The sequence below is a fragment of the Triplophysa dalaica genome, chromosome 1 (assembly GCF_015846415.1).
Source record: "Triplophysa dalaica isolate WHDGS20190420 chromosome 1, ASM1584641v1, whole genome shotgun sequence".
Classification (NCBI taxonomy): domain Eukaryota; kingdom Metazoa; phylum Chordata; class Actinopteri; order Cypriniformes; family Nemacheilidae; genus Triplophysa; species Triplophysa dalaica.
In genome coordinates, this window is record NC_079542.1 from 20,215,680 (window position 1) to 20,234,030 (window position 18,351).

Genomic DNA, 18,351 nt, shown 5'->3' on the forward strand with positions numbered 1-18,351 from the left:
CACACGGCTCAAAAGAGATAATACACTTTTCTCATGCAGTATGACTTTATTTCCGAGAATTCATGAAGGGGGCTTTGCACAGCAATAGCAAACAATGCCAAATTTAAATACGGAAAACATACACAAACTGAGGTGAATGAAAGGAAAAAAAGTTCACAATGTGTGTATATTATCTCTAGGTTAATACATCATGAGAACATTCCAACGTATGAAGGCCCATCCAGTAGGTACAACGTGTTATATAATAAAATAATACAATTATACATAAATAACAACGACAAGGTGAATATAAAGTAACAAGACAAACCAAATCAACCAAGACAATGTATTACGTACTGATAAATTACAAACTAAAAGAAAGCAGTTATTAAAAAAACGAACACATCATTTTATCATGACTGAGCCACAATTATAAAGTGCTGAAAGACATGCTTCTCTTATCACACTCGTGCAATTTTGTGCAACCCATTTTCCATTACATTCAGCATTATAGGAGTTTTAAAAAGTGTTAGAAATATATTCAAGAGTTTGTTCATATTGCACTTATTTGGAAACAAAGAGTTCAATGCAGTAAAGTGAGAGGTCAAACTCATCCCAGAGGAAACAGCAGCAGTATCAGGACACTGTAGAGATAAAGAAAATGACGAGGATGCGTTGCAACTCCCAATGACAGGCCTGAAAACATACACAAACACAACTGTAAGACAGACTTGAACATTTAACAGCCCTTATGAATAGTCTACTGAGATTTAGAACCTTTAGGTCATTATAGTTCATCAAAAAATATTCTATGATCTTTATCCCTTTCTCCGAAGAGGAGTGAAAGTACCTCTGAAATCAATAGGTTTGTTCTCCCAAGGGTTGAGCACCATGGACAGGGCCGTCTCTTGTACTGGAGACAGAGCGGAGCGCTGACGGTCTGTTACAGCAAAGGCCTGCTCGTAGGTGAACATCTGAATTTGTGCCTGGTTAAACACCACCTGTGAAGAATTTAAGTGAAAACACAAGGTAAGAAAGATACTAACATTACGCTGAACTTACAGGGAATCAGAATTCCATAACCATTTCATAAACCCTTTCATAACACTTCTTAACATTTCAATAGCATTTTAAGATTCAAGTACTGATGTTGTTTTTTCTTGATCATAAATATTCAAAATATTTTTCTAATAACATCTGACAAGCAGTTGACATGATATGGTATTTTTAAAATAATGGATTAGGTTAAAGGCTGAAAAATGGGACTGACCGCAAATTTGTTTGCTGGGATGAGAGAAATGGCAAGGGGGGTGAGTCCTTCAATTTGGTCCCTCACCAAAGCAGACATGGACATATCAGGCAACCCCGCTAGTAAAAAAAAGAAAGAAAAAGGATACAATATTTTGACTTTAACAAAGAACATGAATTACATAAGAGCAAATAAATATAATGAGGTTATCATTTACAAAATGACACAAATACTCACATCTGTTTTAAACCATATATGATAATGTGCTATTATAAATTTGTAAATGAGTAAGTTGTCATTTAGCACATGCGTTTTTCTGTACACTTATCACAGGGTAAATCCCTTTCAGATAAAATATCCTTCAATTTCAAGCCCTGAGATTTCATCAGTTTGCATCAATCTACCTGCAATCGCTCCTATCTCAATGAAGATATCTGTTCCCCAGGAGCTGACTGGTCCGAATACTGAGCTATGACTGAGCAGTCCTATCATTGCCTGGAGCTGCTCCTCAGAGCAGGACAAGCGCAAACGGCTGAGCCACAGAACCGCCTTACTGGAATAAGAAAAAACATTTCCCATTCAGCGTAAGCAGAAGTGATTTAAAGGGCCGCAATCCCAGAAAATGCACTTTAAAATGTTTATCTACCAGAAATTGAGTCGCCAGAGTATGTGCATAAACACCCTGTAATTATACAAATCCTCTTTCAATCTGATACTCCCGGTGAGTCAACACGGGTCAGTATAGCATGGGTTTCGCCCCCAAAAATGTGTGGATCGGTACCAGCTGTTCGCGATCAAGCTTCATCTCCGGAAGAAGTAAGTATAACACATCGTTTTTCAATCGCCTTTATGAAATAATGTGTTTAGCATGTTAGCGTCTAAACCTGAGACTTTACATTGGTCCAAAGACAGGTGTTATGTTGTAAAGTTAGTGGTAAAATGCATAGCGCCCATCGGTTCAGAAGACTTGTGACCGACATCATTTCTGTAAATATATTCATAACAACAAAGAAAGTTATGGCAGTGTCTTTCTCGGCAAGTTCAGTGTTTTCTTGTATCTCCTACGTGCAACAATACTTGGAGCGGATAGAAACTGAGCTTACATTTGTAAGACAATGAGGTTACGCAGAAATTGCTACTCGCAACGCAATATCATCTGGTTGCTGATCTTTACATACCTGTCTGTCATTTACAAGTACTCTGAATGCATGTTTATGCCTACGTCCGTGTTTATGTCTGTTAGTTATATGCACGCACATGGCCGATATTTCATACAGCAAATGGTCAGTATATGTCGTTCTATCTATGTTTTTGTCTTTTCCATTTAATTTGTATTCAGGAACAAGGCATTAAGGTGATTTTTATTGCAGTTAGTGTGTGGTTTTGGTTGGGCAAGGCTTAACAGACGAAATTACGCTTTCCGCCATATTGCTTGTCTTGATGTCATCCAAAGCACATGTGTAAGTGCTCTACCTCATATTTTGCATGCGGAGAGGGGAGCAAAAGCTCATTTGCATTTAAAGAGAAACACACAAAGACGGCGCATTTTCCATTGCAGCCACAAATGGCCATGTTCAAGATATTGTAATGAAAGATATGTGGTGTTTTTTTGAGCTGAAACTTTACAGAGACATTCTGGGGATAACCACTGACTATTTTTACATTTCAGAAAACACCTGGATTTGCGGCCCTTTAATATGATGATCAACCATACTATATCAATAGACAACAGATCAAAAATAATAACCTGAACTCTGTTGGATTCAGGCTGCGAATGACTGGTGTCTCAATCCCACACACAATGTGCCCCAAAGCCACAAGAGTACTGGAGTCTAACTGGACAGGAGTCTTTCTGGTTGAGTTCAACACCGTGGAGAATATTGTCTTCATCTGCAAGTGTTAACAAAAGCCATTGAAATTATAATAAAATAATCCATAACTTCTCAAGTTTATTGTTATATATAACGTTTATGGTTTAAACTGCTAACCATTCATTTCACTTTTACAAAACGTTACTCAACATTTTACCTGTCTGCTGGTCCATATGTTGATAGCTCCCACAGCTGAAATTGACTGAATTTCAGACAGTTTAAGAGAGGCCAGTTCCTCAGCAGAGAGCAGGGTGGCAATGCGACCCAACTGAGAGATCACAGATGTGTTAAAAGTGGAGGGCGGTCCATACACCTGCGCACAGGAAACAAAAACAACCACCACACTTCATTAACATGACTAAATGACCAAAAACCTCTTGAAATTATGTTAAATATTTGTAATACAACAATAAGGAACACATGTGCTGAAGGAGAAAACAATGCACCTCTTTTGCCTTCGTAAGGAGCACTGATAGCTGAAATGAACTGAAAAAGGGATCCTGGCCAACGAGCTCCAGGCACCTCCGGAAAGCAGCTGCTGGCATGTTTCTGATGCTGTCAATACTCCAGGCAGCAGGTTGTGTCATATGCAAGCTCTCGCAAGATGGGATCAGTCCAGTAACTAAGAGACACCAAAGTGTATGTGTAAAACAACTAAAGGCAAAGGGTTTATACGTGCTTTATTAAGTGAGGACGTAAAGGATTTAAAATCATTTTAGAGTATCTTTAGGTGATATTCTTTTAAGGAAAATAAAGACTTTACTTACAGGTGGAGCGGCCAATTTTGAGGAAGCCAAGGAAATATTGAAGCACAAACTGCTTCTTTTCAAACAGTTCTGAGGGCTTCTGCTCACACAAAGAGCCACGCTCTCCTACTTCCCAACGCTGCTGACCCTGGAACAGTCTCTCAATGCGCTCCAAGCTCATCAAAGTCTAAAGACAAACACACAAGCATGAGAACAGAGTATAGATTTGCAGATTCTTTGTGGACCTGGTCATTAAGAACAGTACATGCATTCACAGGTCACACATTTGTTTGTATACATACTGCGGGGATCAGCTGAATTGTCTCCTTTGGAAGAAAGAACAAGAACCGATCCACTTGGTTCAAAGTATCTGATGTCCAGTTTTGTACAAGGCTATTAATAGAAAACATTTACAGCTGACTCATCATGAGACATATAACATTTCCATGCTTCATGTTGGCTGTTTTATTCTAATGATTTAATGGTATGTAGGTACAGTCCTTATACATTATTATGATGCAAGAAAACTTTCAACTGTCTGATACCCAAATGTCCCTTTTTCTTCAAGCATGCGCGCCACCAGGTCTCGTTTATTGGCATTGTAGCAGAATCCTTGTAGAAACTCTAAACTGTCAACAAAGAAGCTCCTGTCCAATTGCAAAAACATATCATCCGCCACAAATGTAGCCATGACATCCAGTGAACGAAATTCCCTTTCTGTGTACAGGCCAGTGTACATGTCCTTATTGGAAAATGAAGGAAAAAATGGTTGGCGACAGATTCAAATGGAATACTTTAAATTTAGGGTAATTTTTTCGTCTTGATAAGGGTGAGGGGTTTTAAATTTGATAACAAGACAATAAATCATGGCTTTGGAGATCATTGATCACTGATTCTTAACAAATACATCACTTTTGGACGGTAGAATGATAATATTTACCAATCTTTGAACTATCTTGTCCACCAGGAGATCTTGCTTGGTGCTGGTAAGCAGCAGAAAGTACTGGGGGTCCTCCACTATCATATTCCTCAGAGACTCCATCATATCAGGAGGAAATTTCTTAATGATGCTTAACCTTCATAAAACAACATTACAGATGAAGCCATAATTATATACACACATCAATATGTTTTCATTTCTTGCAATTTTGACTCACGGAAGTGACAGAGCGATCTGAGACCCCAAATCATCAAGCAGATCTGAGAAGAATTCCAACTTATACAGTTCCTCAGTAATACATTTTTTCTGTAGTAAAAAAGCATTTTTTTATATTACATGTAGATACTATATTCTAGATTCAAGACGTATCTTTTTATATTACACACAGAATTATGCATTTCTCTCATTAAGTTTACTTCAGATGATCAACAGACAAAACTGAGCAATGATTTAGGACATGAAGGATAAACATACTGTAATAATCTGTGAATTTTATGATTTTGCGCATTTCAGGGCATGTATTTACTAACATACCAATGAGGCAGGGAGAGGCAGAGGCTGCTCTCTCAGAAACTTCAGAATGTCACGTAGAGGCGATTGAGCATCTGCCAAATTTTGGAACATTTTTTTAAGGGCTGTACAACTCACTCCTGAAGCAATGGTACCCAGAGATCTGGTATGTCAGAGAAAAACCAAACAGAAAAATACTTAAATTAACACAGTGCTTCACAGAGCAACGTCATGATAACTTTTTTCAATGTCATCGCTGTCCTTCCGAAAGTTTGGATATTCATATTCGCTGTTTTTCAGGATATGGAAAAACAACACTTCTTTAATGATTAAATATTTTGTTTTCCAAAGCCCTTTTTGCTACTTTTTGATGGTTAGATATTTGGAAAACCCCGTGAAACACATAAAGGTTGACTAATAATAATGATTTGTGGCAAACAAATCATCAAATATGGAGATAAGAGGTTTCAGAAGGACGGCAGTGATATATATATATATATATATATATATATATATATATATATATACACTCACCTAAAGGATTATTAGGAACACCTGTTCACTTTCTCATTAATGCAATTATGGGGGTGGTGTAATGGTGTGGGGGATGTTTTCTTGGCACACTTTAGGCCCCTTAGTGCCAATTGGGCATCGTTTAAATGCCACGGCCTACCTGAGCATTGTTTCTGACCATGTCCATCCCTTTATGACCACAATGTACCCATCCTCTTATGGCTACTTCCAGCAGGATAATACATCATGTCACAACGCTCGAATCATTTCAAATTTGTTTCTTGAACATGACAATGAGTTCACTGTACTAAAATGTCCCCCACAGTCACCAGATCTAAACCCAATAGAGCATCTTTGGGATGTGGTGGAACGGGAGCTTCGTGCATCCATTTACATTTAGGCATTTGGCAGACGCCTTACATTGCTTTATCCTATACATTTTACATAGGTATTTGCAATCCCCTGGGATCGAACCCACAACCTTGCGTTGTTAACGCAATGCTCTTACCAATGAGCTACAGGAAAGCCTCGCACAAATCTCCATCAACTGCAAGATGCTATCCTATCAATATGGGCCAACATTTCTAAAGAATGCTTTCAGCACCTTGTTGAATCAATGCCACGTAGAATTAAGGCAGTTCTGAAGGCGAAAGGGACTCAAACACAGTATTAGTTTGGTGTTCCTAATAATCCTTTAGGTGAGTGTATATATACTGTAAAAAGCCACAAAACCAATTAAAGGTAAAAGATAAAGCTTACATGAATTCCTTTTCTGACAGACTTGGCTTGAGGTCTGTGACCTCTTTAAAAAGAACCTGAGCCTATTGAATTAAAAAAGGGGAAATTAATCAATGGTTTCATAATCATGAATCAGACTATTTTTAATATGGTGCTGCCCATCAAAAATACTTCAAAGTATGTTCAATATTTACATGATTCCCGCAAAGAAAAATACTAACTTAAAACATTTTCCTGAATCATCACTTAATCTTTCTATAATATACGAGTACTTTCATTGTGGTGTAAATGTGGTTGTGTTTTCAAGATTGTGGTTTTGTACATATAAACGAGTGAAAATAAATGCTGTCAGCTGTTTTTAAAATATTCAGAAACCTGCTTTCAGTACAGTGCACTAATTTGTATACTGTATGTACATAAATCAGTGACTTCTTGGCTCTAAAAGCTTATTATTAATGGCACGGGGATTACAATGTACTCTCATGCTTAATGTTCTGGAAAAGAGGACTGATAGTACCAGAGGAACTGTAAGAACTCTAAGATTTCTGTTAGTTAACACTGCACCCAGACATGAGATACAGTGTCTTGAAAGCTAAATCAGAGGGTACACAACAGAGAACCCTACGCTCCATTATTAATAATTAAACAAGTAATTAGACTCTCTTGTATTGTAAGGATCTTTGAGGTCATTAGAACAAAATACACCACGACTAACTACGTTTAGCTTTAACATACCCTTTCATTTGTAAATCATATTTTATCTTTCAAAAACTGAAGTAGAGTTGATAAACTGGGTATGATTGGGTTGAAGAACATACCTGCTGTGTGTTCCATAGGCGAGTATGTACAGCTTTGTCACTGACAAGCAGTAAAGAGACTTTGGGAATCACACAAAAGAGAGGAGTGCTGGGGAGCAAAGACTCAACTTCATCAAGCCACAGGTGAACAGAAGCAGAACCCTGAAAACAAAGAAGGTGAAAGATTAATTCACAAAATCTGTTCTGCCATGATCTGCCCATCAAAAATGTGCTTTCATACATAGAAGATCCCCATTAAGACACTGCATTTAATGCTTTGTGTTTACATTTAGGTGCATACTGTATATGCATATGCCTTATGGAGCTGCAGTAAACTCACCCAGAGTTTGGTGATGATGGCGTTGGTCTGTGTGGGAGTGAGCCCAGGTGTTTGAGAGCTGATAGTAGGTAAAGCCTCTAGTAAAACGTCCGATGGCAAACTCCATAAAGTCTCCACCTTCACCCCCCTCACAAGAGACCCCAGGGTAGACATTTGCCCAGAGCCAGGCAGAGCCAGCTGAGGGGCACACACATCACACTTAGGTCACAATTTAAAGTAAAGTACTGTTGGCTTACTTCAAATGATAACATTTTTCAATACATTATAGTAAGTATCATGAATTAACAATTAAACTATAAATAACATTATTTGATTTTTTATAAATAACTCTTATTGAGGGTGTAGCAGTAACCCTGTAATTAGTCTGAAGATAAAGTCTTTATTGTTCTATTAGAAGCCTACACATTAAAAATTATTTTGATTGTCTTCCTAACGGCACACATGTGACAGAGGGTGTATTAAGAGTTCATGACAGCTCACTAGTGACGCACTGTTGGCTCCAACTGTAATCATTCACTCTTATTGACATAACCAAAGAAACAAAACACAAAGGGTAGCTCAAAACTTCCTTGTGCCTGGTGTAATTCTATACGGCCATAAACTGCCAAATCACATGGATAATTTGATTAAATGTTATAAGCACCTTTAAATAGGCAAAGATAATTATAAGGAGTGACGGAATGGGGAGTATCTGCATGTGGAGGGCAGTGCATCTGTCCTTGAAACAACCAAGCGTTTGCGGGCATGCTGGCTGGGAAGGTACTAACACTCTTGATACACACACACACAACCTCTTAATGCTTTTCTCCACATTGTAACAAAGACATACTTACACTTAAATCGGGTGAGATCTTGTCAATGATGACAGCTGCCTTCATGAAGAAAAACAAACATGCATCATTATGAAAATTATAAAAGGTTTATAATAAGGTTTATTAGGCAGGGCTGTATTATACAGTGAAAGCAACATTTATTTAGAAAACCATTTTTCACATTATCATAGTATATTGGTTATAGTTTAGAAAAAGGATAATAAAATATGAAAAGAACTCAGAGTTAAAAGATAACTTTGCTAGAAAGGTATGTCATGGATTAGGTTGAATAGCTGTCAGCTTTCAAACTTAAGTACACAATTAGATTCTACCAATTTAGGGCAACCAATCACCAAGCAATGCTTTTGTTTAGTCTGTTTTGTAAAAAGTTTGCATAAGCAATTAAAGAAAAAACACTTGCATGTATTTTAATACGGTTCAAACTGATTGAACTGAACACACTTTTATGATATCACAGACTGCATTATAATCAAGCGTATCACTTTTTTTTACTATTGTGCATCCCTTTTAGGTAATAAAGAAAATGAAACTATATAGAGAACACGAGCCCTTTGATGGCAAGTCATGATGAAGGTTTTCAGCAAAAACCTAATTAAAATAATTCCCTAGAACTAAGCTGGAATATTTTTTTGAGTGAAAAGTTTACTAAAATGACTTTCTTTAGGGACATTTGAAGCTGTCGTATAATTTCTTTGTACTCTCATCCTCTGCCTTCCTTATGTTTGGGTGCATGCTTAGATGGGCATGCAGAATTCATGTTTGGTCATGCAGAAATGATTAAAAGGGTTGTGAAGGGAAACAATCCTCTACCTATATCAGATACCCTGGTTTCTTTAACAGCAGTCTTCCATCTGTTGCATAGACCTCACAACTAAAGCCAGCCTGCCTGCTTGTGGCCTCTGACCTCTACTCGATTTTCAGCTCCCACTGGAGTACTATACCTAATGTTTTGTTTTGTAGGACTTTGCCAAACCTAAATATGTCTTCAATCACTCATTTAAAAGGGATAGTTCACTCAAAAAATTTAATTCTGTCATCATTTACACAGAGAAAGATATTTGGATGAATACTCGTAACCAAACAGTAAATATTAGCAGTCAAAAGTGTAGGGGATTTTACAGAAAAGACCTGTAGACCAAATATGATAAATGAAGACAAGGAGTGAAGACTCTGTCCCTTCAAAAGTGCCCCAGAACTGTTCGCTTTCCTATATTCTTCAAAATATCTTCTTTCGTGTTCAAGAGAACAAAGAAATCCATAAATTAAGTTTTCCTATTAAGGTAGTTAATGGTGGCCAACAACTGATCGATCACAAGCATTCTTCCAAGTATTTTTCTCTGTGTTTATCAGAACAAAGAAATGTACTTGAGGGTGAGTAAATGACGACAGAATTTTCATTCTTGGGTGAACTGTTGTGTTGTGTTATAATCCTCATAATAAATGACACCTTTATTAGTTTCATGTGGTGTGTACCTGTGCTGGGGTGAAAGGTACAGAGCTGAGGGTACTTAGGGCAGGCATGAGCTGGGCTGAGGTGAGCTGTTGCAAGAAACTAGATCCCAAGAGAGGCAAGAAAGGGGCAAGCTGAGAGATTCTCTGAGACGTGAGGATGGATGGAGACTGCAGCTCAGACGCATTCAAAACCAAGCTGGATATCTGCACATAAATATTTAAGTTATCACAAAAATTCATCTGAAACTAGCAGAAAAGACTGTTTTCACTGACCATACTACTTGGGATGCTGACTCCCTGGATGAGACACGTCCTAATGTTGTCCTGGATCACAGAGAAGGATTCTGTTTGTGTATATGCCATCAGCTGATTATAATTTGCCAGACAGGACATATTACCTAAACTGGAGGAGTGTAAAAACACTTGGGTTTGTCTTCGTGCTCATCTTTTTGGAGATTCAGTATATCTTTCATTTGAAAATATTAAGATAGCATACGCCAACCTTTTAAACTGATCTGCAGTAAGATTCCTGAAGGCTCCGATGACTCTCTGAGCGATGAACTGCTGCTTGAGGGGACCCAACACATTACTCTTTAAGACATCCAAACCATTCAGAATCTATAAGAAGAAAATAAAACATGACGATGAGTACATTATGACCAATTTAGAGATCTTGGTCAAAAATACATAATGTAGAATTGGTCATTTTAGAAGAAAGAAACAAACGTTTTTTTATTCTATTTTGTATTTTTTTTGGATGGCAGTCAAGATCTCATGCACAGCAGTAAATGTAGTACTAACTTTTTCAAGCCCCATAGTCTTATTCATGGTCCACTACACAGCTATTCCTAATTTATGTGTCTCTGTGTTAATTTATTGAAAACAGACTACAAGGGCATGTCTGTTACAAACAACCAGGACAAGCATTGGCATTTTCCCGACTTAAGCTGTCGGCGGGTTAACCGGAGCCAAACCGTCTCAGATATCTTTGGGAGGTGTTGAGGCTGTTACCTGAGTAGGTGACAGGTACTGGAAGCTGTGGAAAGGCAGATACGAGATCAGGTTACCGGTGTCCCTAATGAAGGCACTGCTGACGTCTGTAATGTTAGGCAAGCTCTGACTGAACCATCGACCAAATGCTTGCTTCTGCTCCAGGGAAAGGTTCTTGATGCTGAGGTTAATGATGCTTAACCTGTGGAAAAGCATGGCCACAGACAAGCTTTAAAGATATTTAATTTAATGTAAAACCTTAACTTATCTGGGGCTTAAACGGGCGTTAAATAAACACGGTGGACCTTGGTGATAATTTCGAGTAGAATGAAATTATCCTTATTGTGTACTTAGGACATCAGGCCTTTGTGTTTTATCCCCAGTGAGCAAGTAACAAATGACAGGGATAGTAAAAAAAATGTAATATATGTACGTATGTCTTTTAGCCCACTCATAACATTTAACAGGAAGTGCTTTTTAATGTCAAAGGGTTCAACTATGTGTCACTTACTCATTGATGTTATTCTTTAGAGGAGGCATTGACATAATGTCTGACGGTGTAGCCAGAGCCAACAAAATGCCCATGTCAGCAAAAAGGCTAATATCCTTGGGCAGGTGGGTTTGGAAAAGGACAGATACCATGGTGTGCCGGTATTCATCTGATAACTTTACAAGAAAAATAGCAATCACTTTACAGCACACATGTTCCAAGACAAAACATTCCAGTTCACATAGACACTTTTTGCATGTGGCAGATGCTTTAATTCACATTTTTATCCACAGTGCATTTTAGTTCACAGAAGCATGTGTTCCCTGAGAATCGACCTTCTACTGGGTGAACTGAAAAACTCTACATACTCTTTATACTTTTGACACTCTCGATTTAACATACTATAATTGATAGGGTTTACCTGTAAGGTTACATGGTTCCTATGATAGTACTGCAGAATCTCCCTTACGACTGTGAGGTCTGCTGCACTGAGCACTGACCACAGATAAGACAGAGGAATGCGGAAATATTCCTGAAAAGCAATAATAGGAACTGTAATGGGACAGCATGCATAAAAATAGGAGATATTCTTACACTAAATTCCTCTAAATTGCAGTAGGATACAAATTAAGTTTATAATACCTTGATAAGAAAAAAGCTACTGGCCACATCTCTTCTTGTTAACATCAGACTGGTTAGAACTTTCTGAAATAAACACATACACAGGTACAACCACACATATCATAATCATGACAACAAGGATAACAATGATCTGAGAACATTAAGGTTTTTTGTATCTCATTGTCAAGACAAATCAAATGACACAGGAGTTAATATTGCATGGTAAGGAAGAGATTCAGATTATCCAGTGACGGGTCCAAACCCTATACCTCATATTGATGAGATCATGCTAGATCACAGTTACAAAATACTGATGAACTTGGTTAAGGGATGCATTTACTTAATAATATGAACCCTTAAAACTAGTTTACACAGTATGTTGTTACTCACCATGGGAAATCTCAAAAAAAACAAATGACATGCCCTATTCCTAATATTTTCAGCCCAAAAATTAAAATTCTTTCATGATCTACTCAGCCACCTACCTGTTATTTCAAACCTGTATGTCTTTCTTTCTTCTGCAGAACACAAAAGACAGTTATTTTGAAAGATGTTGGTATACAAAAACCATTGGTCCTCATTGACTTGGTTTTGTGTCAAAAGTTTACACAAAAAAAAAAACTAAAAGAACTAAAGAACTGTAGAACTAAAAGTGGTTCTTTGCTCGTAGTCATAGGGGAAACACTTTTAGTGCTATATAGCACCATATCTTGGTGCTTCAGTGGTTCTTTGGGGTGACCGAGGTGCTATATAACACCATTTCCGCGTAAATGTTAAGACCCTGATTGGTTCTTCAGCGACTCTTTAAAGCACCTGAGTCATCAAAAGAACCGCTAAAGAACCACTGAAGCACCAAAATATGGTTCTATATAACACTTATAGTGGTTCCCCTATGATTATGACCCAAGAACCAATTTTTTGTGTTTTATAGCAATTTTTTACAGTGTAGAGGTCCAAGAGAACCAGTGGTTTTCTGTTACCAACAAGCTTCAAAATATCTTCTTTTCTGTTTTGCAGAGGAAAGAAAATTATACAGGTTTGAAATGACGAGAGGGTGAGAGTTAATCATAAAGGGATAGTTCACTTTTATTCATATTCAGTTAATTAATTGAATAAATCTATAGTCATAGAATAATAATGCCAACCCCAAAGCACTGCAGAAGCACACGCTTGTTCTCAAAGTTGGTTTCGTTCTCCATGTAGACGACCATTGTCTCCAACACACTAAGCCGAATATTCTCTGTCACTCTCAGTGTAGTCATCTGACTTTCTTCCAGAGCCAAGAGCACCACAACCCATAAGCTTGTTGCTTGACGGGCCATCGATGCCATCTTCGTAGTCATGATATGCTCAAAGCGGGGTTGCAGAATCTCTAGCCCACATTCCAACAGCATCCGAAGGCCCTGGGCCTGACTGGCACCCGGTTGGCAGACTGAGCTGAAGTCTGCACTGCAGGACCAGTTCAGCCTGTCAACTAAATCCTTAAAAAGACACGGCTGGGGCTGAGTGGAGTTCCCATCGGGAATATGCGGACCTGTGTAAGTGGCACAAAGTGTGCCAACCCAAAAGCTTGAGGCCTCTTGAGTGATTTGGGAGAGTATTAAAGGGTCATCACAGACGGAGGAGACAAAGTTAGCATGATCATAGTCCCAACAAAGAGCAAGCAGTTTAGGGTCTGGAAGCATCAAGACCCAACTGGAGTACTGACACTGTTTCGCTGGTCGGAAAACCATACTCCCATTTCCTGCCCCAACACCTTGTCCAGAACCAGTCAGGTTTGAACATTGTTCCAGTAACCAGGTGTTATCTAAATTGGCCATTAAGTTATGAAGAACTGTGACATTGGCACATACATTCTGGGTGAAATTTTTAGTGTCGAGATCGGCACAGAGAGCCAGGTCAGCCATGTCTACAATAGTTGGATGGCTCCAATCGGAATAAACGCAGACTTGTGCCAGCGTGTTGACAGTGTCATTATCAGAGCACTCTCGAATCAGCCATTGATTGTCGGGATGCAGAGACAACTCCTCATACAGCTGCACGCTGCAGCAGACATTCTGACGGAAACCTATCTGGTCATATTGCCAACACAGAGCGACCACAGTGGGATCCACAGATATATCAACCCATTTTTTATAATCACACCAGTCCACAGTGTCTATTATTGGTGGGCTCGTAGGTGGGTTGCTGAGAGCCAAAGTACAATACTGTTTTACCCAAGCTTTTTCACTGTAAAGCGCAAGCGTAGCTACGAATGTGCTATTTGCACAGACCGTATTAATAAATCGAGGCTCGTCGTTTTGAATACACAGGGAGATCTGAATGGCGGTGACCGCTCGTGTATTGCTCCATTCTGAGTATTTGCAAGATTCAGCTACGAGGGCATTAATGTTAAGTTCTGGTGGTGGTTCAGAGCAGTTGGGCTTTATCCAGTTGTTGTCTTCAGTAGAGAACACAACCATGAAGAATTCCAGACTCTCACACATAAACCGCTCAAACTGTTCCATGTCATTATTCCAACAGAATGTCACTATGGATGGATCGACTGTTTCATCAGTCCATGTGCTATATGAACAATACATGTTTACTACATATGTGTCAGATGAGTTTGCGCAGTATTCCCACACCCAGGCATTACTAGGATTGCTGATCAACACTTGCATAACGTTTGCATTGTTACACACAGCGGCAATGAACGCCTCACGATCGTTTTCACTGCACATAGTGACCAGGGCCGGATCCACGGCACCAGCAATAGTCCAATTGTGGTAGTCGCAGAGAAGTTCGTTGAGGCTTAGGACAGACCGTGCTCTACGTTGACTTGATTTTGTGGTGACAGTTTCCCCACATGGCTCCATGAGAGGTAAGACAATGTCTTGGATAATGTGACATGCCTTCTTCCACACCCGTGTCACCTCAGTTTGAGTGAGCGTACTGAGAGCTAGACACATCTGGTAAAGGACATAAGATTCCTGAGACCTCGTTGATAAAATGTCTGCACAAAGGGTTTCGTTGAGTTCATTCAAAATTTGTTGTTCGCAGTTAAGAAGGGATGTGGGTATGTCTACAGAAGGTATGCCTGTACGACCAAACTGAACACTGCCTGACATCTGGCATTCTGGACTCGGGTAACTGCACGGAAGAGATGCAGGACCCAAAAAAATATCAAGAATTGATTGTCCAAAGGACCAGCTCACATTATGAGTCATGCCCCTGAATAGAGAAAAAAGAAATTCATTCAGACATCCGCCTTTTTGTAATAAAATTAAAGTAATAGTAGCTTCTGCTTAAAGTTGAAACACTTGCAATATTTTAGGTTATTTTGTTCATTACTTTCTATCAGTTTAGCTGATACTGATCTGACTGATGGCATATGTAAAGTTGGAAAAATGAACATCCAGAACTCTTCATTTTTTAAATAAAGAAGACAATTTAATTTGAGTCATTAAATAATAACTAATGTAATCTATAAATGTTAATATAATGTATATAATTTATAATTCAACACAGACCAATTACATACCACATTATAAGCTGTTTCAGGTCACCTGTATACAAAAATATAATGAAGACAGGGGAAATTATTTATTGAGCATAAAGGAAATAATTTCAATGTAAAAATTAAAACAGATAAATATAAATACGTACATTGTTGACAGTTCTCACTCGTAGGGATTTTAATTCCAAACTGTAATCCGAGTTGTAAAATATTCACTGGAGTTTGAAGCACACTTGGCATGATATCAGACATGAATGACATTATGGGAGGAATTGTCATTTCCATCAAACTATTCCAGAACGCAACAAAGTTGTCCGACAGTAGATAATTTGGAAGGTCTGAGGACAAAGCGTTTGTAAGCATCTCCTGAACAGAGCCTAACTGATTTATGGTGGAGTCTGCCATACGCAGATTGAATGCCGGTGTGCAGGTTTGAGCTTTAAGAGATGAGATCAGAGACAGTATCTGTCCATTGAATGCAGATGAAACAGTGCTGGCTAAATCACCCTGCCACCCACAGTGCTGTTGGTCCGCTAAAATGCAAATTAAAGCCTGAGGCAGAGTTTCAGTGAAACTATTGACAAGCATTGGCTGATATATTGAGTATATACTATTAAATACGGATGAATAGATATCTAGGTTAGTTCTATCAACGACATTTCTGTTCATGCTATGATGAAGACTTGATCGGGCTTCTTTGCTCTTTTCTTCTTTTGACAAGGATTTGATGTTATCTATCAAAACTTTCATGTTCCTCTCGAATTCATTGTCACTCTTGGAGCTCTGCCTCATGATGGTCTTGGGATTTCTTGAATCACCTGATGCAATCCCTTTAAAAAAAATGTCAACACTACAGTGTTTGTGGGTGATTCAAATTAAATATATATCCAACAAAATATTTTTAAAACTACAATCACAGTCTAATGCAGTGGGTTTTCAAACTAGTCTGTTTTTTATTTTAAAGAAGACATAAGCTAAAGTCTACCAAATGTTGTTTCCTGTTTATTGCTCATTTCTTGTGATTTGCATTCCAGAATTGTTAATACAGGCCTATCTTTCTTTTGTGTTTTCTCACTAGGGATCCTTTTATCTCACTCAATGGGGTTTGTAAGGCAATATTCTTTGTAAGCTGTCATGAAAAAAAGATGTATTTAAAGCAGCTGCAGTATAAAACTGCTTCTCTTTACTGTTGGTTTATACATCCAAAATGACTATGGGTTTAGGCAATTATTTATGTTTGTAAACATGTCTTAATTTCACACACATTATAATTACAACACGGACATATTAGTTCAAAATTAAACTTCATTGAAATCTAATCAAATATTGACCTACAAATTATTGGGAGAAACTCAACTAAAGGAAAAATTGAAACGTTGCCTCAAAATTAACTGAAATAAATTTAAAATACTAAAATTATAATAATAGACAAAAATAAAATGAATTACTATTATATAGTAACATAAAAATAAACAAATAAATGATAAAATGACAAAACCATAAACCAAAATTCTTAAAACTTAAAAATATAAAAGCAAATTCAGAATAGGGTCAGGGTAAACTAAAACTAGGGTTATGGTGAACTAAAATCAAACTTTAATAACTCTGATTTACAAAAAATACAGATATTTATTAGAAGGGGTGCCTCTCAAAAAATATCAAAAGTTTGAAAACTATCGGTCGAACGCATGCAGATATAACGATCAGCGAAAGCTTTTTATGTTTAACGTCTGCTAAACTTCTGTAGCAGAAAAATAGGCTGTTAAATAAAAATAGGCTGTTAATTGAAGCTTACACATGTTAAGTATCTTGTAATAAGTTTGACCTATGATAAAGAAATCACCATAAACTATCGAATCCAAAAATAGGAATTAACCGCTTGGCAGTAGAATTTCGCATGTTAAATTATCACATTGCTACTGTAAATTATAGATATATATTAGGCTATTCAAGTTTATTAAAATATGTGAAAGCATGTAGTAAAACTTAAGATAAAACAAAAGCCATTTACATGAAGAAAAACACTTACCGAGAATGATGCTGAGCGTGAGAAAGGTCAAACAGTCCCCGTTGCGCATTTTTACTCTGAATATCCAGAAGTCGTCCCGGTGAATTGTTAATTTAACACAAGCATGGTCAGCCCATTGAAAATACAACTGTAAACTTTCTTTTATTTTTTTAACATATTGTTTTAACTCTATGTCCTGACAAATTGCCTCTTTTAAATTCGTATGACTGGATTTCGTCTCTATGTTCCAGTCCTATCACTGCTGCCGTGTAAACTTGCAACTCAATCCAGCATCAGTCTAATTAAACAGCGCTATAAAAAGGTGCGAAACAGAGACCGAGAAATACAGGGACCGGATTTGGGCGTTGAGACTCAGCCGACAGTGCTGAAATATTAACAGGTCGTGTTCACTGTCAGCATCGTGGTCACAGTATAGCCTACACCCAGTCAAACATAAGCTGGAAGTACAATGATGGCTCGCGGAGTCATGTGGGCATCAGGGTAAGCAGCACTTGATGAGTTAAAGACTTAAAGCAAAATACTGGCTCAAACATATAATGTATAAAATATTACTAACTAAACTTTATATGGGCTAGTCTGACATTGTTTTGTTGAGAGAAACCCGCCCAAAATGTCACCATATACGGTATGAACTATATCACATCCACAATATGTAAGAAATGTTGAACTTTCTTTTAACTTTAGGGTTCCCTAACGTGTCGTCTAGACAATGACTTCCAGGTGGATTACATATAATTTTCCGATTTCTGCTCTC

The 18,351-nt window shown here is 37.9% G+C and overlaps 1 protein-coding gene across 1 annotated transcript; it reads right to left on the reverse strand.

Moving 5' to 3' along the window:
* Positions 1 to 41: 41 nt before the first annotated feature.
* strc1 (stereocilin 1) lies at positions 42 to 15,687 on the reverse strand. The gene is made up of 26 exons (XM_056753146.1): positions 15,593 to 15,687; positions 13,215 to 15,282; positions 12,091 to 12,153; positions 11,870 to 11,980; positions 11,470 to 11,624; positions 10,980 to 11,160; positions 10,471 to 10,586; positions 10,242 to 10,371; positions 9,990 to 10,172; positions 8,517 to 8,555; positions 7,684 to 7,860; positions 7,365 to 7,505; positions 6,568 to 6,629; positions 5,320 to 5,458; positions 5,003 to 5,091; positions 4,786 to 4,921; positions 4,391 to 4,587; positions 4,148 to 4,238; positions 3,867 to 4,032; positions 3,546 to 3,721; positions 3,257 to 3,412; positions 2,976 to 3,118; positions 1,633 to 1,781; positions 1,250 to 1,347; positions 830 to 980; positions 42 to 675 (listed from the first exon to the last, which is right to left on the reverse strand). The coding sequence occupies exons 1-26, from the start codon at positions 15,595 to 15,597 to the stop codon at positions 590 to 592; spliced, it is 5,208 nt and encodes a 1,735-aa protein (XP_056609124.1). The 5' UTR covers positions 15,598 to 15,687; the 3' UTR covers positions 42 to 589.
* Between the last annotated feature and the right edge of the window lie 2,664 nt (positions 15,688 to 18,351).